This window comes from Parasteatoda tepidariorum, chromosome 5, assembly GCF_982258835.1.
Source record: "Parasteatoda tepidariorum strain Cologne lab strain chromosome 5, Ptep-v5.0, whole genome shotgun sequence".
Taxonomy (NCBI): domain Eukaryota; kingdom Metazoa; phylum Arthropoda; class Arachnida; order Araneae; family Theridiidae; genus Parasteatoda; species Parasteatoda tepidariorum.
The window spans coordinates 48,332,030-48,344,077 of NC_141759.1; the positions used below are offsets into that span (position 1 = coordinate 48,332,030).

The 12,048-nt window shown below is 31.2% G+C and overlaps 1 protein-coding gene across 9 annotated transcripts in view; it reads left to right on the plus strand.

Moving 5' to 3' along the window:
• Positions 1-12,048, plus strand: part of Ac3 (Adenylate cyclase 3) — a 275,553-nt gene that overhangs the window by 159,549 nt on the left and 103,956 nt on the right. For all 9 annotated transcript variants that reach the window (XM_043047153.3, XM_043047156.3, XM_043047157.3 and 6 more), the window contains one exon: positions 11,432-11,550. In XM_043047153.3, the coding sequence (XP_042903087.1) occupies positions 11,432-11,550 (119 nt within the window). The remainder of the gene's footprint in view (positions 1-11,431; positions 11,551-12,048) is intronic.

The window sequence follows — 12,048 nt, forward strand, 5'->3', positions numbered from 1 at the left end:
AAAAAAATTTTTTTTAAAAACCAAAAAATCTGATTTGATTTTATTTAAATTAGATTTTTTTAATTTAATCACATGGTATTTTACACTTGCTGGCCGATGCAACCAAAAAGATGTTTTAACACTTAGTATTATTTTCAAACAAAATTATAGCTAATAAATGTAATTTTTTTTTCTAAAATGATTATTTATTTATTAGAAACTATTAAATGAATAACTAAAATCATTGTTACAGTTTCCAGCTCAATTTGCTAATGAGTTTTAAAGATTGAAGAACTATTAGTTAATTCGATATCCAATGAAGAGTTAATTAGTTTAAACCAAAAAACATTGCTGAAAAAAGCATTTTGACTTACTTTGAGGAGAACAAGTGTTGATATGCAAAAATTACTTTTAAATAAGCATGAAACTAAATGCTTATTTGTTTATGTATTTTCACCTATAAGTTATTTTAGATATATTTGAAAGAAATTTATAATTTAAAAGATTAATTCAACTCTAATCCTAGTTTAGTCTTTTTCTTAAATTTTAGTTAGGTTTTAAAAGCCAGCCATGCTATTAACTTTATTTTTGGTATTTTTATTTTACTATATTTTTCTATCGAATCAGTATGCTTTTTAGAAGTAAAATATTGGTCGATTAAAAAAGATTTGCAGACTACAAATGTCAATTTTCGAGATATGATTAATAAATTTTTAGTCACGTGATAGTTTTTTTTACAGTTACAATTATGATTTGAAATGTAACGTCAAAAACTAATATAGGTCTTTTTAAAAGAAACCTACAGTAAAATCATTGCTGCTCTTATCCCACCCAGTCAGCTTTTACTCTTTTTGAGAATTACTTTTCCTAAATGAAAGTGGAATGACAAATGAATTACAATTGTAGGCAGATATATTTTCTATTGTTTTGGCCTTGTGTCAGTCTTATGCATAAATATGTTTCATTTATTTGCATGCAATGGGGACCTAAATCGTTTTAAATTTAATTTATAAATTTAAGATTTAAAAAAAAAATTCTTAAAATTCAAGAATTTTGATAAATAATATAGTGTGTACTATTTTAATAATTTCTTAAGAATGGGCAGCTATATGCCTTGCATTTATTGAAACAAATAACTATTCAATTAAAAAATACGCGATACCGTTCTATTTTTAAATTTTCAAAATTTCTACAACAAACGATTTGTGCAGTATTGAGAATCTATTGTAGTGAGAATCTTGTTTTTAAGTCATTGTTATTTTTTTAAAATTGTTTACTAAAAGTTTACTTTTATACAGATATTTTTTTTCTTATTTACAATCAACTCAGATTAAAATTACATTATGGAAAATAGTTTTTCAAACAGCTCGTTTCAGAAATTAGCAGATATCACACTGAAAACAAAAGATGGATGCACATTTAAAGCCCACAAGATTCTTTTAGCACAAATCAGCAAATATTTTGAAAAACTGTTTTGCGGTGAGTTCAAACCATGTACTGATGAGATATTTGTGCCGATGGTAAAAGGTGAAACGCTAAACGAGTTATTGTGTTACATCTACCAAGAGAAAGATATTTTAACAACAGAAAGCGTAGCAGATGTCCTCCTAGCTTCAGATTATTTAATCATGGATGATTTGTTTGCTGATTGCAAAACCTTTATACTTAACGATGGCTTAACCGTCGATAACTGCATACAAGTCTACAACAGTGCTTGGAAAACTCAGTTGAAAGACATTAAAGCTAACTGTAAGAGATATATTAAAATCCACAGTGAAGAAGCTTTCAGCAGTCCTAAAACCAATATCAGTGGTCTGTCATTAGCTGCATTCAAAGAGATCCTAGAATGCGACAACTTGAATATTTCCGATGAATCATGTGTATGGAACACTATGATATCATGGATAAAAGGAAATAAACCCGATGGAATGAACCATTTCCCAGAGTTATTAAAATACATAAGACTTCAAGAAATAGACGAATCATTAGCAGAGGGACTCGAATTACCACCCACAGCCGAAGACAACCCTTTTTGCTTTGACTCTACTCTGCACAGCGAGAACCAAGCAAAAGCACTATCCTTGATAATTAAACAAGCCAAGAAACTGCCTCAAACCGTAACTGGTTTGCGAGGTCCTCGAATTAGCAACAACATCTACTTCATATGTAAACATTTTCGTGGTAGGAGAGTGGAACTTTATATAACATACGACAATAATTTTGACTATTTGTATAGTATGGGTAATTATCCTATGTTTCGTGAAGTAGGTTTTATGGATATTTGCATCGGAGGACCGTTTGCTTATTTTTCCTTCTATAATGAACCAACCTTGATAAAAATGTTTGATCTCGTCAATAAGACTTGGACAACTATAAGCAGTGTTCCACAGAATCGATCTTTATATTCGATTGTTTCCGTAAATGACGATGTTTATGCATTGGGTGGTATGTCTTTCATGGACAACGTTGACGAAATCGAATTTAATTTCATAAATCCTTTTGGGGGATTTCTGTTTTTAGATTTTAACCTAAATGAAAATAATGACGATAATAGAAATGTACCTCGTCTTATATTTCATCGAGCATTTCATAGGCCTGATATGGAAAATCCAGTGGATGAAGAAGACGAGTTTGGTGATTTTCCTTTTAGGGATATTGGGATTTTCCTTTTTGGAAATAATAATGTGGATAATGAAGATGAGATTGAGGATTTTCCATTGGCAATTCTTCCTGGAGACGAAAATGCAGAAGAAGAAGAGCAAGGTATTGATGAATTACAAGTTAACGAGGATAATGTAATTGATGAAATCTCTGATTTTAATCCAGATGATGACGAATTTTTGGGAATACATTCTGAAGAAGAAACTGATGTGGACGAAAACATTTTTTCTGATAATGAGTATGAAATTGAAAATGGACAAGCTATTAACAGGAATGAGCATTTTGATGAAACATCGAACGAACAAACGGATAATCGAGATGAAAATTCAAATGAGACAATAAATAATTACGAAGAAGAATTAAATGCGAACTCTGCAGAAGTACAAGACCAAAGAGCTGATAATTCAGATAATAATGAGTTCGAAGAAACAACAAATAACGAAACAAGAAATACACCCGTCGTCATAAATGAAACTGAAATTGATGGTGATAATCGGGACGAAGTTTTTGATGAAGCATCAGACATAAGCGTGGAAAACTCGGCAGAAATGCGAGACCAGATAGCTGATAATTGGGATGATAATTACTTTGAGGTCGAAACAGATAATGAAGCAAATAATTTGCCTGTAGACATTGTTGAAACAGAAAATGAAGAGACTGATAATAGAATTGAAGATTTGATTGAAAATTTTGAGGATGAAAGGAGAGGTGTTGAAACACGCCCGGATGAAATACAACATGAAGAACCAGTTGATAATCATAGTAACCTTGATGAAGTAATAGAAAATGAAGCAAATAATCTGGATGTAAACATGAATGAAACAGAAACTGAAGAATCTGATGAAACCGAGGAAGATATCAACGAAACCAGCGTAAACAGATTCACCATCGTGCAGCGCTACGATAGAGAAACCGACTCTTGGCAGTTGGTGAAACCAATGCACCCGATGCATGTTTCCAAGGTAGTTGCATTAAACAACAATATATATGCCATCGGAGAAAGTATGAATCTCGATGCAATGGTGTGTCAAGTCTATCATCCCAACAACGATACATGGCATTTGATACCAAATCCTGAATTCTACCGCTCTGATTGCGCTGTTGTGACATTTCATGGTAAACTATACCTCATTGGGGGACACGGTAGACAGTTCGATGAGCTTAGAAAAGTAGAAGAGTACAATCCATCCAAGAATTTGTGGCGCCCACTACCAGATCTACCATTTCTATATGTCGAGCCTGAATCTATAGTTATAAAAAATTCGCTGATAGTATTTGATCAGAGTATACTAAGAAATGAGAGCCAAAAGCCTGTATTTTGGAACAACGAAGACCAATCGTGGTGTATTGCAGAATTTATGAACCATGAGCTCGTGGGGCAAATGAAACACTGCCAAATAATTCCTATCGAAAACCGGAGCGTGTTGGAGGAATTGACAAAAAAACACAAACGTGAAAGAAGTGTTTGGGGAAAAAGTAATTTGAGTAATTTGAATCTAAGTGAACTGGAAATTAACGGTTAATAATGCACGGGTGTTCTTTTAGCAGATTTAAGTAAAATATCTATTTTTAACGGAATGATTCTTGTTTTCTTTTTAAAACCCTCTTGCTTACAATACAGTAAAAACGTATCGAAACAGCGTCTATGCAAATCATTATGCCTGTAGAAAGCATAAAAACTTCTTAAGTGCTGTCGCCAAGAACATTTATCAAATTTCCTAGTGTTTTGATTTTATTGAGCACCTGGGTATCAAATTTATGTTGACTAAAAGCAATGAATATTTTTTGTTTCAAAAAAGAATTGGTATGGTATAGCACACATGCAAAAATATATATATTACTCTCTGGGTTTCTCTTATTCTGTTCAACAGTTTTTTTTATTAATATGAACATTAAACCTAACTATCTTTAAGTTTTCTATTATTTCCCTATTCAAAAAATTCCTACAGGTGGTTCAATCATTTTACAGTGACAGCGAAACTTGTTTCAACCATTATATGTCAAATTTGTTAAGACAATCTATATTTACATGAAAATTTCGACCTACCACAGCTCGAATCATTAATTTGGCATCTTAAAAAAGAATTCTTATGTCACTAAAGGGAATTTACAACCACTATTTCATTTTCTTTAGAGCCGAGTGAACCCCGTTTATATGCTTTGAAGTAGCAAGGATTTTGACCTACACAGCGTCACGAGCTGACTATGTCGGATCGCATAATCTACTGCAAAATTGCAACGAACGGACATACCTTCAACCTCTAAGCTTGATATAAAGTGCTTCTTTAGAAGAGGGAACATTTTTAATTCCTTTTCTAAAAAGGGATGCAACGCTGAATTGATTTGAAGAGATGAAATCTAAATTATATTTTATAAACCCAATCTACACTAATTTTGCTTTCTTACCAAAAAAACAACTCCCGTTGCAAATCTCCAAAAGCGTGACATGTTTTGTATTCATTACGATGACAGTAAGCATTCAATGATTCAGGAGGCTATCAATATCTGTCAATAGCAAAATTAGGATTCAATGTATAATTTTAATTAGATTAGCTTTCCTTTCATCATTCAAATTTTGCAAAATAATTTTTTCACTGGCAGTGAACAATAGGTAAAATTTTTAGGATTAAATATATTTTTTAAAACACCTTAAGAAGCATTTAAGGACATTACCAATAGTTTACATTGGGGAATAAATATTTTTTTGTTTCCTGTGGCGTGCAATTTTTTTTTGCGTCACTCGAGTGACAATTGAGTGACTATTGTGTCACCAATTCTCAGTTACGTTGGGAATGGTAGGAATAAGGCGATAATTATGCTGTGAAACATTAAGGTCATATGTTTCTTATCTTTAGTGACATTTTCAAAGAAACAGATAAGTGTATACACCTATTCACAAACCTTACCTATACATAAACCATACCTTTTTTAACTTGTACTCAGACAAAAAATTAACGAAACTAAAAATATCATTTTGAAAAAATTCTGTCTCAAAATTACTAATTCAAACATCCGAATTCCAACATCCGAATTAGGAATGATTGTCAACTTGTATAAATGCAACAGAAAATTTCTTATCCACTGTTATTTGCTCTTTCGTCTTTGAAATACAATTTATCAAACCAAAAATTAAATATTAGTGTTAAACCTTTAATGGCATTGTAGCAAAAATCATTTGTAGTTGCTACAGAAATTCTATAGCAGATGGAAGTTTGGCATATGCTTATGACTGGCAGTGCTTATGACGGCCTAAATAGTTATGGTCATATGTTTTGTCTTAAGTGACATTTTCAGAGAAACAGACAAGTGTATATGCCTATTCATAAATCTTACCCGAACATAAACCACTTATAACTTGTATTTTCAGTTAAAAAATTAACTAAACTAAAAATATTACTTCTGCCGAAGACTCCGTGTGTACAAAATGGTGACTAGTGCACTCTAAATTTGTCGAGGTCACAAAGTCCTCCAAGTTCCCACAACAAATCAATACTCTGAGGATACTGGATCGGAGATTGATTGTACTCTGATTCAGGTCAAAACTATTATCTGCAGATGGATGGTGTGTGCATGTGCCCTTCCTGTAAAACGGGATGTAATGTATGTGTATTATCTCCAGATCATCCTTAGGAATCTTTCCCTGACCATCGCCAATACCCTATTGTGCTGCTCAAGTGTGACGTAAATAAAAGTACCGTAACGTATTTAATATGTTTCGTAATTTGTATAAAAATTATTTAATTGGAATGGTTGAAGAAAGAAATTTCAAAACTATGCTTTTTTTAATAATAATAAAATGAATGAATTACGAAAAAGACATTAATTTATGAAAATTTTAGCATAATTTCGCATCGACATCAACAAGTAAAAATATGCTTTCTAATAACCATTCACAATGTTTATTTTATTCCTTTTTCGTTGTTATTTTAGTGGAAACCATATTTCTTCTCATTCATTTTCAGATTACGCATGAACCAAAATTGAATTCTAAAAAAAATGAACTTTTTTCGTCAGCAACTATACGTTGTCCGTTTAAAATCACTTATGTTTCCTTCTTCCCGTCTGGCGAGTCTTGAGAATGGGCCTCGATTTTTGAGAGCTCGAAAAGACATTTTAACGGTTATTTGGAAACTTATCGTGACAGCAGACTTTCGTAACAGAGACTTCAACCACTGCGGTTTCTCCGTTGTTTTAGAAAATATATTTACTAGTAGTTGAAAGGGATTGTATTTCTATTTTAATAAATTAGAATTAAACTAATTTTGCCCATCACTAAATGCGAGTAATTTAATATATATATATATATATATATATATATATATATATATATATATATATATATATATATATATATATATATATATATATATATATATATATATATATATGTATATATATATATGTAGAGCGCTGATTATCCGAACGTTCAATTATCCGAACTATGTCTGAATTATTTTTTTATTTTTATTTATTTTTTTTAAAGTTTGGAATACTTTTTAACCTATTGACAATTTTTCTAAATTAAGAAGAATAAACAATATCCCCTTCATCTGAAGACCATATTTAATTTACAACCTTTTTAGCAGTTTTCTTATAGTAGCCATGCATACATGTATTGTGATACAGTTAAACCTACATACCCCTTTAGCCCTTCACAACTGAAAATTATCTTCCAAGAATGCGAACTTCATTTTGATAGTCTACAATGGTTGGAATGCAGAAGAAGTTTATGAATAGATAAGTGCTGAAGTTCTATAATTGGGGGATGGGTAGTTGTCACTTATGGTTAATGAATAGTGATTACAGTGCTTGGAATCTTAAATCTTGGAATAAAATTCTTAACAAAAAAACAAAGTTTCTGAACCAGTAGATCTTTCGGATGAAAATGATGAAATTGTTGCTGAAATTTTGAAGGAAAATCGGAACTCCACAGACGAAGAGGAAGAAGTAGGTGATCAAGTTCAAGAAAGTGGACCTTCTCATACAGAGGGATGCAATTCATTAGATTTTGCAATGAATTGGCTAAAACGTCAAAATGATATTGATCCAGTTCGGTTGATTTATTTAAAAAGAATAAGAGATATATGGCTGCTCAAAAAAACAACAGAAAAACGCATCTTCTTTTAAACGAAATCTTTGCTGGATTTCTTTTGCAATGGAAAATACTGAAAAATGTGGTAAAATCAGTAATGGACAACAAAATTATAAAAAACTGAAATATGACAAAAATAATTCAAAATGAAAAAAAAAGTTTAAAAAAATTAATTAAAAATATTTAAAAGTTGAAAAAAAAACTTTTAAACACGCCAGAGCTATTTTAGATAGTATTGCCAGTCCTAAGCCTACAAAAGGTGCGAAGGGAAGTTAGTGCATAAATAATAATCATTTACATTAGATTTTAAACAACTTTCCAATTATCTGAAGTTTTCATTATCCGAACCATGTTCGGTCCCGAGCAGTTCGGATAATCGGCGCTCTACTATATATATATATATATATATATATATATATATATATATATATATATATATATATATATATATATATATATATATATATATATATATATATATATATATAACAATATTTTTTAAAAATTGTATTTGTTTCTAAAAATTTGTTTTAGCGCACTACTTCTGAAAATAATAATTCGCAACAACCTGAAGTAGCTGGAATCTCTGTGCACTTGTTACATCGATTTAATTTTTTTCCTTTAGACGAACAAAATACTCTTGTTCAACCAAAAATCTCAGTTTTGTTGATAAGAATGATGCTTTTTCTTTCGATTAGGAACGCTATTTTTCATAGCCGTTTATTACCTGCAGGATAGGGACGACTCAACTCCACTCGTTTTTATTTTGGCAAATGTGGATTGCATGGAGATTCATCTCAGACTACGCCCTACCAACGAAGCGCTATTTCTGTAAACTCTAGGATACGCCCTGCTACGCCTTCTTATGTGATTTCAGCAGGTGTCTTATTGGAAAATATCAGAGAAAATAACATATTCGTTATGTGATATTTAGGATGGTTAAGTTCGGAATCAGAGCATCCTACATTTAACCGCCCAAACAGCATCATTTTTCTTTGCCATCAATCTGTTCATAGTTTTATTTAATGCGGAAGAGGCAGCAAATAATATGATCCGCAGAATTATCTAGATAATAGGCGTGGTTTATGAAAGCAATATTCCGCCCTACTAATACTATTTGGAAATTCGATATTTTTTTTATTGGAATCCTAGGTATTTATCCTAGTCTTGCGAATTTTTGTTTTTATTTTATTTGTATCACCGGCGCCTCAAAGCTTGTAAATAAAACCACCTTTTTGTGGTAAAATATTATTTTTGTAACTGTTCTGAGCAAGGATCAGTTATTTATAATTCCTCGGCAAGTCGTGTGTTTGCCTGTTTTGGAAAGAAATGTTTGATTGAATATAATGGATAATATATGACGACGTTACATTGTATACAATGTAACGTCGAAATTCTCCTCAAACCATCGCAATATTTTTGATAAAATACCAGAACCCAAAGAGGCTGAGTTTACACCTAACACGAGATTTAAACACCAAGCAAAAAAAAAATGCTAAGACCTCATTAATCTAATGCTATTTACTACATATCCCTTACCTGGTGCAAAACTGAAGAGAATAATCATATAAAGAATAACATCCAATTTCTACTTTTTGTTTGGAAATACAAACAATTCCGTAACTACCACTGTTTATGAACACGTACTTCCTGCCAAGATTTGTGCACTTCAAAAAATCTTTTTCCCAGAGGTAGTAAAAAAAACTAATGAAATTATGTATATTGTAGGCGCATAATTAATTTACCTTTAGCCATCACTTAAAACTCATAGAAATACATTGAAGCACACTAGCTGGTCCTTATTATGTATGTCGAAACCATATAAATGTAGTTGTTGTTAAAAGTATATTAAATAAAATTTATTAAAACAAGAATCTAGCATAAATGCAAATATTTTGCTTCCACATTAAATACAAAAATAAATTTTCCGAAAAATTTGGAAAAGTTGGCAAGTATGCTTGCCAACTTCTACCACCATATTTAAAGTTGTAGTATATTTTATGCTTCACCATTTTGTATTTGATTTTGAATTTCATTTGTGTTGATTACGGTTACCGCTATGTATAAGCAATTAACCCATTCCGACTCAGTGATACTAGTCAGGCATCTCTTAACCCCTTCCTTCTCGCTCCCGTGAAAATGACGGGGTGAGGTTTCGCCCTCTATTTCTCGCTCCCGTGATATTGACGGGATGGAGTGTTTAATAGTAAAGCGCCAATAAGAATAAAATTAATTATTTTTTTTTTGCCTGGAAAACATTTTATTTCTCATTTTACACACCAGATGACAGTAAAAGGATATTCTTAAGGTAAATGTAGACAGTTTATTTTAAACTAGATATCAGCACTAATCAGATACGTAATACAAGTACTAAAGCCAAAAAATAGGCACTTTTATGTCCGTTTTCTTACAAATTAACCGATCGTTAAGGGGTTAACTCAAAAATGTTACAAGCAACTAGAATTGTAAAAAATTTCCTAGTGGTATCTAGCGTTTGCTTTTAAAAGTTCATCAGTTTCTAAGTATTTCTAACCATAACCATTACATTTAGCCATTTTAAAATTATCTGGGTTTTTATCTGTCTCATCCTGAATTATCACAAAATTTTACCTGAAAAGGATTATTCTTCAATTTCAATACATATTTTTTATTTCTATTTTATCATTATATTTATGCAGGCAAACTGAAAAATCCTTCTTTACAAGTGAGAGACACCAGATCAATTAGAAAGATTTCTAATATTTTTTACTCATCCTGACAAGTTTTTTGACTTGCTAGAATAAGAAGACTAGTGTGGCCCCTAGTTAGTGGATGCATCATCTATTATTTGATTAGCTTTATTTATTTTAAGTATCTTTAAAATGAACGTGCAAGGGTCATTGCAATAACCCTACGCATATTGAATATAGTTGACTAATTTTTCACACTTTTCCTAAAAGCATATGGGTTAATTTTTTCTTAACTTGCAACAGAGTATAGCTTTTTTAGAGGAATTTGCATCGTTAATCCATCATAAAAAAATATGATTAATCTCAAATAGAATAATTAAAAATTTTCAAGAAGTTGAATTTCAAATTAGAGACAGACATTATTAGACAATTAGAGAAAAACATTTTTAACAGAAAGTGAATAGAACCCTTGACAATAGCAGAAAAATAAAATTAGTTAAAAAATATTTATTTAAATGGTGCTTTTATGCACCTTTATCCGAAAATGGGTTCATTAGCTTGGCGCATTTGTAAAATGTGACTGATTTATACATTACTACTTTAATACATTATTAAAGGTTTTATTTACTTTTTAAAATCTATTGTTCAACTGCAGATTTTTCCTAAATAAACAAAGCAAATATAACTTTAAATACACAAAAATAAAGCGGATTTTTTTATTGCGATTGTCCTTCAAATGCTATAATAAATTCGATCTGCCTGTTAAGCGCATGAAGAATTTAGTTTATTAATGCTACTATTCTTATTAATCTTTGACTTTTGTTCTTATGACCAACTTCAGCAATTTAGTTTACTAATTCTACTATTCTATTTCATCTTTGACTTTTCTTCTTTAGGAACGATTTCTGCAATTAATTTTATAAATACTACCATTCTTATTGATTGTTGACTTTTCTTCTTTAGGTACGATTTCTGCAATTAATTTTATAAATACTACCATTCTTATTGATCTTTGACTCTTGTTCCTTAGGAACGACTTCTACTATCGGTTTTACCACAGCACGTTGCTGCCGAAATACGGGAGGACTTAGGAGCAGTAGTTACGGGCCAGTTCAAGAAAATATATATGAGCAGACATGAGAATGTGAGGTAAGATTTTTCATTTTTTAAACATTTTTTACCACAATGGTAACTATTTAAGCAAAATTTAACGATTCTAATTAAGGCTCCACAATTTCATGGTCAAAGGCATGATTGTGTCAATGTTGTCAGCAATAGCACAAGCTGCCCTGACTTCAATGCAAGCTAATACCCATCGATCTGAGACTAGATGGGCTTCAAGTCTACACTGTTATCGAACTCTAATCCTGTACCATGACAGTTCAGTGCCTTTAAAGCTAAACCATCAAGGTTTATGATAATGAGAGTAGCGTAACTATAATCGAGCATATAACCAATAACACTGGGGAAGACCAAATTTTCTGTTACATGAGATTTTGAACAGATATATTAGCATCGCTGATTACAAATCTGCAGTCACTTTCTCGCTACATGCTTAAGTTTTCATACAATTTAATAATATATTCCTAAACAGGATTTTCTAAAATTCACTAAGTGCCTGCACTTTTCTAAATTTCACTAAGTGCC